We start from the raw sequence: 13,859 nt of genomic DNA, 5'->3' as shown, positions 1-13,859 counted from the left end.
CATATGCACATGCTAACCACAATCAAAATGCAGCCTTTTGATGCAAGAAAGCAATTTCTCCACAGGTAAGCACTTAGTGCCCATGTCTGCAGGGTTTTTATCAGTATGCACTTTATGCAGCAAAACCTCACCTTTTTCAACCACATCTCTTATGAAATGGAACCTAACATCTATATGTTTAGTTCTATCATGAAAAACAGGATTTTGCACAATTGGATGACAGACTGACTGTCAGAATAAACAGCAAGAGTAGAATGCAAGAATTTTAGTTCAGAGAGAACTCCCTTTAACCATATAGCCTCCTTCATAGCCTCTGTGATGGCTATATATTCTGACTCAGTAGTGGAGAGGGCAACAATGTGCTGCAATTGGGACTTCCAACTAATACAAGACCTACACACAGTAAACACATAAGAAGTAGTGGACTTTCTCTTGTCCTTGTCATTAGCATAGTTAGAATCCACAAAGCCACATAGCTCAACACCATCATCACACTTAGAAAAACACAGACCATACTTGGAAGTATGTTTCAGATACCTAAGCAACCATTTAAGAGCCTCCCAGTGCACAGGTCCAGGATCAGACATGTATCTACTTAAGCAAGAAACAGCATAGGCAATATCAGGCCTAGTACTAACCATGAGATACATCACAGAACCTATAGCATTAGAATAAGGGACCTTTTTCATAGCTTTCATATCAGACTCAGTCTTAGGACAAAGATCCTTACTTAGCAAGAAATGAGCAGCTAAAGGAACAGAGGCAGTTTTAGCACCAAGCATATTAAACTTATCAAGAATTTTTTGCACATAAGGCTCCTGATGAAGAATCAGAGATGAGGACTTTCTATCCCTTAGGATATTGATCCCCAAAATCTTTTTGGCATCACCAAGGTCTTTCATGTCAAAATTATCACAGAGAGCAGATTGCACATGTTTAATAGACTTCATGCAAGGACCCATAATAAGCATATCATCCACATACAACAGCAAGAACACAGGCATCTTATCAAGATCTTTCACATACAAACAAGTATCAAAGGAGCTCCTAACAAAGCCTAACTTCTGCATGCAAGTATTGAACTTAATATTCCACTGCCTTGGAGATTGTTTAAGACCATACAGAGCTTTCTTAAGTAAACACACATGATTGGGGAAGTTAGGATCCACAAAACCTTCTGGCTGTTTCATGTAAATGGGTTTATCCAAGTCACCATGAAGAAAAGCAGTTTTGACATCCATTTGCTTTAATTCCCAATTAAAATGAGCACATAAGGCAAGCATAACTCTCACAGTAGTAAACTTAACCACATGAGCAAAAATTTCTGTATAGTCTACCCCCTCTTGCTGTGTAAAACCCTTTGCAACCAGCCTAGCCTTGTACCTCAACCCCTCAATCTCATCTTTCAACTTAAACAGCCACCTGCAGTCAACCACAGAGGCACCAGGGGGCAGAGGCACAAGAATCCAGGTTTTATTAACATATAAAGAGTGGATTTCTTCTGTCATAGCTTTGAACCACATGTTCCAAGATTTGGACTTCTGAGCCTGCTTATAAGATTGGGGCTCATTTCCATCAGACTTAAAAACATTAAAAGCAAGATTAACCAGGTTAACAAGGCCTAAATACCTAACAGGAGGATTAGGATTCCTTCTGACTCTATCTCTAGCCAGGAGGTAATCCTTCAAATCTGGACCAGGGTTAGGGACATGTTCAGGCTCAACAACTTGGTCATCATGAAGAGTCACATTTTGGGGTTCAGGCTCAAGCTGAGGCACAAGCTCAGGTTCTGGTTCAGGGTTATGGGCTATAGGATTTGTATTCCAGAAGTGTTCCACCTCACTTGGAGCATCATTAGATAGCTCCACCTCAGTGAGAGTGTCAGTGGACTCCACCTCATTGAGAGTCTCATTGTCAGCACTTATTGGAGAGGTATTGGGGTCAGGCTTAAGACAGGGGAACTCATCCTCATTAAAGACCACATCCCTACTTATTATGACCCTAAAACCTGGTTCACTTCTATTCCAAATTCTATAACCCTTAACACCTTCTGGATATCCAAGAAATACCCCTTTCTTGGATCTGGGATCCAGCTTATCAGTTTTAGAGTGAATGAAAGCACTACATCTAAAAACTTTTAAATGGGATAAAGAGATTTTCCTCCCAGTGAATATTGACTCAGGACATTTACCCTTTAAAGGGACTGAGGGTGACCTATTCACCAGGTATGCTGAAGTCAGGAGGGCTTCACCCCAAAATTTTTTAGAAAGACCACTTTTAGACAAAAGACACCTAACTTTTTCCAAAAGGGTTCTGTTCATCCTTTCAGCAACACCATTTTGCTGAGGGGTATAAGGAGTGGTCTTGTGTCTTTTAATTCCAAACTTGGAGCACAAAGCATCCATTTGAGAATTACAAAACTCAAGACCATTATCTGTTCTAATCACTTTAATGGTTTTTCCAGTTTGATTTTCAACAAGATTTTTCCATGCTAAAAACTTTTCAAAGACTTCAGACTTATTTTTCATTAAGAAACACCAAACTTTCTTGGAAAAATCATCAATTATAGACAGAAAATACACAGACCCTGAATGAGAAGAAACAGAGGCTGGACCCCACACATCCATGTGGAGATATTCAATAACATTCTGACTGACATTGTCAGTCATAGGTGTTGGGAAAGTAACTCTGTGTTGTTTGCCCAGAACACAAGTGTCACAAAAGGGAAGGCTATTTTGAAAATCATTTTCAGACAACAACTCATTTTTCTTCAAAATATTTAGACCCTTTTCACTCATATGACCAAGTCTATTATGCCACAACATAGCCTTATCAACCCTAGCTACATTAGCAAGATTACTCACACAGGCCACAGATTGAGCAGAACACACATAGAGGTTACATTTCTTCTCAGTTTTAAACAAACACATAGCACCTTTACAGATTTTCATAACACCCTGCCCCCATTTTCCCTCAAAACCTTCTTGTTCTAAGCAAGTGCAGGAGAGCAGGTTGTAACACAAATCAGGTACATATCTCACATTCTTCAAATTAAGCACATAGCCATTACTGAACTTCAAACACACAGTCCCAATGCCAAGAATTTGACACTTTTTGTCATTTGCCATAGAAACAAAGGTATTTTACACAGGTTTGAAATCAGAAAACACATTTTTGAAGGGGGAGATATGATAGGTGCATCCAGAATCAATTAGCCAGTCATTAATGGAAAAAGAACAGCCAAGGGTAGAGTTAACAGAAAGAATATCATGAGTCATGAAGCAAACACCTTCAGAATCACTATCCTTAGCCAGGTTAGCCATGGAATCCAGTTGATTATTATTATTTTTCTGCTTTTTAGGATTAGGGCACTCCTTCTTATAGTGACCAACCTCACCACAGTTAAAACATTTTCTATTAGCCTTAGGATTCTTGCTTTTAGACCTGGACCTACTCTTGCCCTTCCCTTTACCATTCCCATTAGAGCTACTGTCCTCATTACCCCCTCTATTTTTAGACCTGCCCCTTACATTTAAAGCCTTTGACTGAGCAGTTTTAAAAACTTGATTTTCCTTAAGCTCAATTTCTTTGGATTTTAAAGAACTAATGATTAAATCAAGGGGGGCAGAATCCCTACCATACTTAATGGCAGCTTTAACATCATTGTAAGAATCAGGGATAGCATTCATTAGGGCAATGCTAGTATACTCATCAATGGTTTTATCACCAGACCTTTTAATGTCTTGAACCAGTTTTTGAAAAATATCAATATTATCCTCAATGTCCTTTGAAAGATCAAGTTTAAATTTAAAGAGCTTTTCCAGCAAATACATTCTTGATGACATTGAGGTCTCAGTATACAGAGTATCTAGCTTTTCCCATAGCTCAGAGGCAGACTCAATGGTACCAACCTTTCTAATGACAGAATCAGAGAGGTTGAGTATAATAATGGACCTAGCTAATTCATTCATTTCTGCAATCTTATCAGTAGATTCAGTGTCAGGGACAGAGCCCTCAACAGATTTGAAAACTTTTTGCTGAATTAAAACACACTTCATCTTTTGTTTCCAAATCACAAAATCATTTTTCCCATTAAAAGGGACAATGCCAACTGGCTGGGACATTTTGAGAAAGATTTTAACACACACAAAAGTACCAGCAATCCAGAGAGCACAGCAAACAACCCTGCTTTCACAGAGAGTGGTCTTAAACATGCAACAGTCAAAGAGACCACTTAGAACAGATATGCAGGGTTTTCTCATGCAAGAAACACAGAAGCACTTATACAGCAAAGGCGCACACGCACAGGAGACACCTCAAAGTGATCTCAGACTCAAGATTCAAGTCCAGAAGGAGTTCCTCCCTATCTGTCACGTGTACCCCGGCAAGAGGATTTCCCAGTTCACAATCACCCAATGAATGGGGGCGCAGGGGGTCACTCAAGGCGGTTAAGGCACAGGGTGGATAGGTAATTCACTCAAGTACACAGAGTCTAGCTCTGAGATACACACTTCGAGATTAAAAGAAACACTCAGAAAGCAGCAACGGAAGCAAGAAAGCTGTAAAGAGCACCAAGAAACATGCAAAACACGAAGGAGCACAGAAGTCCTATAGCCACGGCCAGTGGCAACTACCAGAAACAACTGCCCACACCTAAAACTAGAAAACTGTAAAAGTTTTAGGGTTTAAGCCAATTTACCAGAGCGGAAACCCTTCGTTAAGGAGAATCCGTCTTACCTCAGAGCCTGTACCGGAGGCTGAGCCTTACTCTGACGAGCCCACCTCCTTTTTCAATTAGCGACCCGGCGCGCCCAAGTGATCCCCCCGTGGCTCTGATACCACTGTAGGGATCAGACCACCTGGGATTCGCTAATTACCGGGACCTCTTTTATTGATTAAAGACTGAGATGGCTAATCTCAGAGATACAAGCCAGATACAAGACAATCTATTGCAAGATTGCACGAATACTAACTAAGTAGCTATTACAAGGTCAGAAACCCAAAACCGAAACCCTAGCTATCAACAGACCCTTGACCGGATCTGGAATCCAAGCTATCACTGGTTCGGGAACCCTGCACACTTGGAATACACAAGTTAGTAACACAAGAAGATGATCCTCACGGATCTAAACCGAAAAAGGAACACAAGATCAGAAGATTCAGAATATGGCTCAGGTCGCACACACACGACTTCACAGGACCAAGGACCTCCTCAATATTCACCAACAAGCCTCAAGGGAGCACCGAGAAGTAACCAAACCCTAACCCTAGGGATACTCCAACTGCTACAACACAGAGACCACTCAGATGCACTGATCTCACATCCAACCTCCTCAACACTGCTACGCGCCACAAGAACTCTCAAAGAACCCTCAATCTCACACAAATCCAACAAGGAAGTTGGATTAACCCTAGATCTGAGAAGGAACGCTCAAGCACTCTCTTCACACAGAATCAAACCGAGGAATCTCTCTAGAACCGAGAAACCACGGTGGAAGCAGGAGATCGAAGCAGATGACCGGCGAACGAAGCCGGAATCTTAGAGAGAGAGTAGAGAGAAGCGAGAGAACAGTCAACCAGAGCGAGAGAGGAGAGAGAGAGAATAGAACTGAACAGACTCGGAATGTAATGAGTCTTAAGACTCATAACAAACACAACCCTGGATCCTACGGCCAACAACCGTGATCCGCGTGAGACAGCCACGTGGCAGCCATCGGAGCATCCCTTTAAGTTATCGGGCCACAACCATTATGGGTCACCAATACACTTGGGCCTCTGAATTAATTCAGCCCAGCTGAATTAATCAAGCCCAAATACAATTAGGTCCATAATAACTCACAATAAATATATATGGGAGGCTTATGAGTGTAATATACCATTACTTGGGTAAGAATCACTTGTTATCTTGTGAGCTTAATATACTGTTAGCACATGAGAAATGCTGTGACTGCAAGCATAGGGTGACACTCCTTGTGTTAGAATTACGTGTCATCTTGTAAACTTTTAAGCACATGAGATATTTGAGAGCAAATGATTCTGTTAAGAATCACTTGTGAGTTTTTTAGTTACGTGCATTTTGGATGAAGAATCAAAATTATTACTACTAAACAACAAAAATGGAAGTTACTTCAAAATAAAAATAAAAATTGAATTGAAATCTACTTCAAAATAAGAATTTTAATTAAAAATTACTAGTACTTGATTGACCAAGTCGAACTTAACTACTAGCTTCAGAAATCAATTATCAATTTCAACTCAGACCCTATTAAGTACTATTAATGCATAGTACTGATCGTATTATTTTTTCTTGATGGTGGATGCGGATTTGCGAGAGGGCAAAGTAAATTAAGCAAAAAATGCAGAGCAATCTGTACAAGGTCCTTCAGCTGCTTGTGGTCAATAAAATTGGTGTGTATTCTATCGATTTCTCTACTTTCTGAAGGAAAATAAGTTGCAATCGACATGATCTGGTTTTGCAAGTAGTAATTAGGGCTAGGCTATATTTGCTACATACACTCTTTTTGGATATATATATATTTGACTAATGTTGGAGTATATTTCATACACTAAATACCGTCTATTGATATAATTTGTATTTTTTCTTTGGTATTAATGTTATTGTTGGATTAAGTTACTGTTTTATGTTGTGCTTGTTAATGAATAATGCTTAAGCTTCCTAGTTTTAATGATTTTCTGAAGTGGCAAACTAGCAAAAGGAAGTGAAGTATAATGTTATTTTGTTTTTGCAACACATAATGCACTGACTTTTTCTTTGGATATAGCATTGGTTTTAGAATTTCAGGACAATGGTTTGAAGCTAGATTGATCAAACTGTGAATTCCTTTGTAATGTCAATGATTAGATTGTGTGTTTCAGTTCAAAGTTGCTGGAGGATTTGAGGCATTCGTCACAGGGAAGACAACGAGCGTACAACAAATAGACGTGTAGCCTTGAGAGGCTGAACCCGACTACAAGACCAACAACGTGTGTTTACTTTTGTCAAGGCATCATTGTAACATAGGTTCTCGATGTGGTTGTTCATATCATGTTCTCCCTTTCTGAGAGGCAAATGGAACATCGAGTGGTTTGGATCTGGAAGCCCTGGGCTTCTTGCTGCTCGGATCTTGTTCGAGTAAGTCACATTTTAGTTGCAAGTTGTTTTAGTGGGGTGGACGCTACTTTCTTATATCCATTACTTGTTTTGCAGGAGGTTTCCTCCAGCATTGACAAGTTCGTTAAACCTTGATGCAGTGATCAATGATGGATATGCAAATGTTTCTGCAGGTGTGAAATTCTTAAATTAGCTAATTGACTGCAACTTCTTTTGAGAAAGACATGAGTGGCCCTTTTAATTTTTGACCATAAAAGGAATAATTAGTGCAGCTGAATTAGAAGTATATTTGAATGATGAGGTTTGTGTACCTATGATTAAAAAGTAGTAGTTAGTTAAAGATACTAACTTAGTAAAAAGGTGATGGCAATGCTTATAAACACAGAAAATGACATTATTTTTGGCAGATTTTAAACTTGAATATTGTTCTCATGCATTAAGGAGCTTTATCCCCATATTTTTGTATGTACAAAAGATCTATGCTCATTAGAAGCCAACTATTCTTGACCTATATGCAGATAAAGAGCAGATTTACTGTCTCCACCCAGCTATCTGTCAAGGAGCCACTTAGAATGAAAGAGGAATACATTGAAGGGATATTTGAATCCCCAAAAGTTAATGAAGAAAGAATGCCTGAATAGCTAAGAGGTGCTTTACTTCAGGCTACTAACACGTTGCAGCAGCTACCTTTTTCCCATCAGCAGAGAAGCATTGGCTAATGGATTTAAGGTCCCCCCCCCTTGGTAAGTATTTTGAGAGGATTGTACCTCTTGATTATTCATCAAGAAAGGACAAATATCAAATCTGTATATTTCATTATATATTTAATGATTTTTATGATCATCGTGTTAATTGTCACTCACAATTAAAATTCAGAGGCATACTTCTTTTTATATGTTAATCATAGTAACTATTTCACTTAAAACTTCTTCAATATAATCCTGAATGATTGTGCTTTTGTTGCACCACAGGCAGACCCCCCTTTTCTGTATTTTGCTTAAATGTAGCTTTTCCAGTCCCTTTTTTCTGGATCTCGTTGTCTGGCTCTGTGAATACATTGCCTACGTGATACGTCTTAATGTTTTTTCTGCTTGTATGGACAAATTATGTCGTTACAGTTGTTTGTGTCATCTAACTAATTTTTGTATCCATCGGGTTTACATATTTTCTTCTTGCAGCAGTTGTATTCTCTTTTCTTAGCTTCTGCTACTCACTTATATATTGCATCAATTTGAAAGTCCTAATAACCTGTTATCATTTGCTTTTATCGGTTTGCAGCCAGAACATTTGACAGGCTGTTTATGATATCTTATCTCGATGAAGAGATCCTGGTAATAGGTTTACTTCTTATTGCTGATATTATGGTGCTAGAAATCTCTTACATAGTGCAGCAGGCTCATATTACTCAGAATATCCAGACTTCATGATTGCAATTATCATAAAAAATTTAGCCAACATAAACAGGATAAATTTCAACATAACTCATAGTTATAGTTACACTTAGTAAAGGGGAGTCTGAATCTGATATACAAATTTTCCATAAACTAGGAAGAGTCTTGATTTGTGTCACTCATCTTGTCCCATTACTTGTTGCGCTTTGGTTATTTGTGTGCAGATTCTACGAGATACTGATGGAATACCCGAAGTCCTTGATCCCGGGCCATTGCCTCTAGTAGAACCCGTATCTGAATACGAAAGTTGAAGGCACCTAACATAGCATATATATCACGCTGTAAAAGGATAGCCGAAGCAAAACTATGGCTCAAGTTTTACTTATAATAGAAGCTTCTGTATTTTTATGATTAAGTAACTTTCCTTTTCCGCGGATGCAATTTGAGATCAGCTCTTAGCAGTAGTTGATGCAGGTAACAACTAGCTGTGGTAGTTAGCAGAGTTGGTAAATATTGAAGCCTTCTTCCCTTGTTCACATTTCTTTTTTAGAAATTGATTTAAAGTGGAAAATGGGCAGCTAGTTTCTTGTCATATTCATCTCTAGAATTTTGGAAATATAGGAAACTGTCAAATGTGAATCCTGAGTCTTTCTCTTCAATGAAATGTGATTTACTTTGTTTGACTTGGGATTCTTATATATATCCAAATTTATTTTGTTTGACCTTGTAGAATCCAAGTCCCTTTCATGGTCTTAGTCATGAAGCCAAACTCAGTCTTTTATTCATGGAAAATATCGTGTTATAATTTATACAGTAAATAACTTCATGTTTGAAGCAGTTAAGACAAAGGGAAAAATACAGAAAATTAAATGGATGCACCATATAGGATGTTTTAGTGGTAATTTCAATTAAGATTTGGTTACATTGTATCATCATCCAAAACTATCTGGATCGGACATTATGAACAAATACAGTTAATTACCATATGTGTTAAAATACAAAATGAAGAGGCTAACTTGAATAAATTATTATTCTTTCGGCGTATAGTCAAACCTAAGCCCCAACTCAGGTAGGTTTTACTAATTTCTTTGTACTAATTTTTATTTTATATGGAAATCTATGTTTTTTAATGTTATCACCTTCTTTTTATTGCTTAAAAAATTAGGACTTTTGAACTAGAATTTATATTGCAAATTGCGAATATAATTGACTTTGACTTTGGAGTTTCTAAATTAATTATAAGTCAATTTTAATTTGCGCCGGACTAGGGTTTTCATTATTGGATAGCCTCAATCAACCATGCTAGCATTTAATTTATTTCCTCTGACAACAAATTCGTCATTACTACAATATTATTCTGGTTATATTTCCGTTTACATAATTAATTTGTGAATTACGTCATCGTGTTTGATTAGTAAAATACTAAAATGTTTTGTTGGATGATAATGGAGATCATCACTGTCTTAGAACGTGGTGACCAAAAGCATTATGAGTGGGAGTTTGTTGATTTTTATAGACATGATATCAAATTTGGCATTTGGGGTAATGGAGCAAAACTTGTAATTATGAATATACTTTTCTAATAGTATCATCTTTCAATACTATGACAAACTTAATTTGTTTATGTAGCTATATTTTTGACGGATCCCTTATTCATTGATTTAATTTGATTACGTTTCCTTGTAGCAAACTAGCAAGGCATATATACTCTACATTCTACAACATCTAATAAATTTATTTAAAATAATTAAGATATGATGATGTATTGATGTTATTATAAAACAAAACTATTTTAGTGATTATAATTAATATCCACAGTCTCTGAATCTCTCTAATTGTTCCACGTTCAATTAATTCATTTCAAAATCGAATATATGTACGATTGCAAATCACCGTCATATATAGTGATGCACTTTTCAAAATAATTAACATGTTAAACAAACATTTGTCGAAATTATAAATTTATGCATTTTTCGACAACCATCCGAAAATGGAGTATGTAACAAAAATCCCAAAAAAGAAATAAAAATACAAGTGAAACTTATGTGAAAAAAACCCAAGTATACTAAAATGAAAAGGTTAGAATTATACGTTAGTAGAACATCATCCTAGAAATGTACAAAATCCTTTCTTCTCAGCTACTACACCAAAATGCAGAAAAGGGCACAACTCTCACCAAATTATAAACATATTATATACATACATGCATCCCAAATTAGAAAACCTCAAATGATCATCCGAGGGCCAACAAATTAAATAAAAATCATTGATCACCAACAAATAACACCAATCATGATTAATCGAAAACCCTAGCTAATCAAGAAATTAACTCTAGCTCCACTAATCCAGCTTATCATTAATCAAGCAAGCTGCAGACAGTGATCTCCATAAACATCCTGCATCTGAGCTGTTGTACCTTCCAAAAACTGAAAGTGATTAAGCTCATGCATGAATCCTTCAATTTCCGTAAAACCTCCCAAAAATCCACCTCCCGAATTTGCACTCATCCAAATCTCTTCTTTCACATGAAATCCAGCACCCACCTCCGCTCTTGACTTTTTCTTTCTTGATCCCTCTTTTGTCTCCGTAACGCCGTTGTGTTGATCAGGCTTTCCGGTGAGCCTCTGCACCAGCTCCCTGAAGTTTGCAGCATCAGTCTTGATGATTTCTGGTGCAAATATGTGAATTATTCGGATTTTCGGCTTTGATTTTGAAATCGTTTGTGATTTTCTGTGCATGGCTAGGTTTGTTGAGGCTGTCTTTGGGCAGCACATTTGGTTTTCCATTGTCATGTTGTTGAAGTTTTCTTATAATGAGAGGGGAGAATTTTGAGAGGAGTTGGTGTGATATTTGTTTGAAAGAAAAGGAGTTGGGATGCTGATTTATATAAGGGGGAAAGGTAAAAACACGGTATATTAAATATTGGAAAACATGATAGTGTTAAAAAATAATCAAATTCTAATGCATAATCAAATAATCAACACGGACATAATTTTTATATCGTTTTATTTGTAAGAGTTTATACCCTCATATGAATTAAAACGATCTTAAAATGACATAATTGGTATTTAAAAAATGACCTCCGTATTTTTAATCTCACTCTTTCATTTTTAATCTAATAATTGAGATTTGGTCTTCGGCAATACATTAAAATTTATTTATTTTTTTATCACTACCACGTAGATAGAAGATTAAAATTCCATAAAAAAGGTACAAAACCAAAATAAGGAAATGAACAGCTAAGAAAGTCTTGTGTTGAGGCAGGAATTGGATGATCAATGCTATGACGTATGTTTGTGTGTAAGAGAGAGAGGGTAATAAAATAAAATGGTCCCTCTTTTTCATCTCATAAGATATGTATATTAATCATATTCTATGCATCCATGCAAGTAAAGAAAGATGAATTTAATCCCACTACTTTTTTTTAAGTAAAGTATATACCCTTTTAGGATAGAAGATATGTATCTAGTTGCCAACTTGTCTAAATAAAATATTGCATATGAATGCTGTCATTAATCGTGTTTAGGAGTCTCCTCTTCTTTACAAATTACTTAAGTTCTAAAATCTTTTTCTTGATTGAGAAAAGATACAATTTTTGTTAAGGTTTTCATATTTATGAATATTCAGTAATATTGTTTTGCATTTTTACCCAAATTTGGGCAAAAGAGTTGTCCTCAACTAATTTCTTACCCAACTCTCCTTTTTTCGCTGCGACTTTTAGATGTATGCACGATCCCCTCTCTCTTTTCTCTCTCTCAAAAGAAAAGATCGATTAGCATACGTGATTTCATGACTTACAGAGATATGCTAACCAGTTAAGAAATCGTGGCTTGCATTTTCAAGGATCTCAGCTGATTCCCATTATATATATGGAGCACATATACATCACTAATATATACTCTCTCCATCCACGAAAAATAGACCACATTGTGAATAGGCACGAGTTTTAATGTGGAATTAGTAAAGTAAGAGAGAAGTATTGTTAGTGAAATGTGAGGTCTATATTATTAGTAGTGTTTAATTGTGTTAGGTAGCAAATATGGGGTCCTTTTTCAAACTTGGTCTATTTTTATTTTTCGTGGACAACTAAAAATAACAAATGTGGTCTATTTTTCGTGGATGAAGGGAGTATATACTTCTTCCTATCACAAGGAAGGGAAGAGAAGAGAATAAAGAAGAAGAATAATTTTATGTAATTAGTGGATAAAGTAGAGATAAATGTATGTCTATTTTTAGACCAACCAAAAAGGAGAGGGTGTCATTTTCGGTAGGCCGAAGAGAGTATACTCTCCGTCCCATAAAAATAGGGACTTTGGGTCAACATGGATTTTAATACAAAATTGGTTAAGTAAGAGATATGTAGAAAGAAAAAGTGATTGAAATATTGTTAGTGGAGAATGAGGTTTACCTTATAAGAGATAAACACTTCCAAAAAGAGAAAGTGACTATTTTTGTGGACGGACCAAAATGGAAAAAGAAGACTATTTTTATGGGACGGATGAAGTATATATTCACATGCACATTATATAATACCCACTCCATTCCACAAACTTTATCATGTTTTGACCCGACATGAATTTTAAGAAATTTAATATAGAGAGAGTTGAAAAAGTTAATAGAAAACGAGTCTTAATTTTATAGTTTATAATAGAATTGAGTGGAAATGAGTTAATGGAATGTGTAGGACTGGATGGAAATGGAAATGAGTGACAGTTTCTGGTAGACCTGCCCAAGGTTTACCGAACCGGCGGTTAACCGCGAAACCGTAACCGCCGGTTACGGTTCCGAACCGAAACCGTGAGAAATATCTCGAACCGAAACCGTAAATTTTAGAACCGTGGTTCGGTTCAGGTTTCAAATTTTTCGAACCGAAACCGCGACCGAACCGCCGGTTCCAGACGGCTCCGAACCGCCGGTTAACCGGCGGTTTCACGGTTCCATGTGACAAAATTATTCTAATTTTGAATCTTATAACTAATTAAACTAAAATTTTAAAATTCACATGTGAAAAATCTTAGGATTAGCATTTTAACAAATTCACAGAAGATTCTCAAATATTTATGAAGTAATATTGATTTGATTTCGACCAAAATTAATAGGGAAATATGATTTAGTTAATCAAGATTAACTAAATTCAATTAATTTTGATTAACTAATTACACAATTTTGGTCGAATCATGAATATTAATTTAGTTAATCAAGATTTGGTTACTATAAATTAGGGGTGTCGAAACGGGTAGCGGGTATCGGGTATTTCCCAACCCGACCCTATACCCGACGGGTATTGGATACCCGTTACTCGCAAAATTCGGGATCGGGTAGCAAAATTTTCAGAACGTCGGGTATCGGGTAACCCG

The 13,859-nt window shown here is 36.7% G+C and overlaps 2 protein-coding genes across 3 annotated transcripts; one reads left to right on the top strand and one right to left on the bottom strand.

Annotated features, from left to right (window-relative positions):
- Positions 1–6,244: 6,244 nt before the first annotated feature.
- Positions 6,245–9,185, top strand: LOC125208091 (putative plastid-lipid-associated protein 13, chloroplastic). Of its 2 annotated transcripts, XR_016132592.1 has the most exons (5): positions 6,245–6,408; positions 6,877–7,132; positions 7,208–7,284; positions 7,630–8,442; positions 8,727–9,185. XR_016132592.1 is itself a non-coding variant. In XM_089060652.1 (4 exons), the coding sequence occupies exons 2-4, from the start codon at positions 7,029–7,031 to the stop codon at positions 7,680–7,682; spliced, it is 234 nt and encodes a 77-aa protein (XP_088916778.1). In that variant the 5' UTR covers positions 6,245–6,408; positions 6,877–7,028; the 3' UTR covers positions 7,683–9,185. The 2 variants fall into 2 exon arrangements, 1 of the variants encoding a protein (XP_088916778.1); XM_089060652.1 differs by having other exon boundaries at positions 7,630–9,185.
- Positions 9,186–10,568: 1,383 nt separating this feature from the next.
- On the bottom strand, positions 10,569–11,340 carry LOC125205979 (VQ motif-containing protein 17). Its single transcript, XM_048105218.2, has one exon. The coding sequence runs from the start codon at positions 11,292–11,294 to the stop codon at positions 10,863–10,865; it is 432 nt and encodes a 143-aa protein (XP_047961175.1). The 5' UTR covers positions 11,295–11,340; the 3' UTR covers positions 10,569–10,862.
- Between the last annotated feature and the right edge of the window lie 2,519 nt (positions 11,341–13,859).

The sequence above is a fragment of the Salvia hispanica genome, chromosome 6 (assembly GCF_029641045.1).
Source record: "Salvia hispanica isolate PSC_SH4W2 chromosome 6, Shi_PSC_v1, whole genome shotgun sequence".
NCBI lineage: Eukaryota > Viridiplantae > Streptophyta > Magnoliopsida > Lamiales > Lamiaceae > Salvia > Salvia hispanica.
Note: the sequence above shows the minus strand (reverse complement) of the source record. Positions and strands in the feature narration are given on the sequence as shown.

What these genes read in the sequence shown, in the direction of transcription:
- LOC125208091 (XM_089060652.1), top strand. Translation starts at nt 7,029, where the DNA reads ATGTGGTTGTTCATATCATGTTCTCCCTTTCTGAGAGGCAAATGGAAC. An exon ending in GCTGCTCGGATCTTGTTCGA is followed by an intron (nt 7,133 to 7,207) that starts GTAAGTCACATT and finishes CTTGTTTTGCAG; the next exon opens with GAGGTTTCCTCCAGCATTGA. An exon ending in ATATGCAAATGTTTCTGCAG is followed by an intron (nt 7,285 to 7,629) that starts GTGTGAAATTCT and finishes ACCTATATGCAG; the next exon opens with ATAAAGAGCAGATTTACTGT.
- LOC125205979 (XM_048105218.2), bottom strand. Translation starts at nt 11,294, where the DNA reads ATGACAATGGAAAACCAAATGTGCTGCCCAAAGACAGCCTCAACAAAC.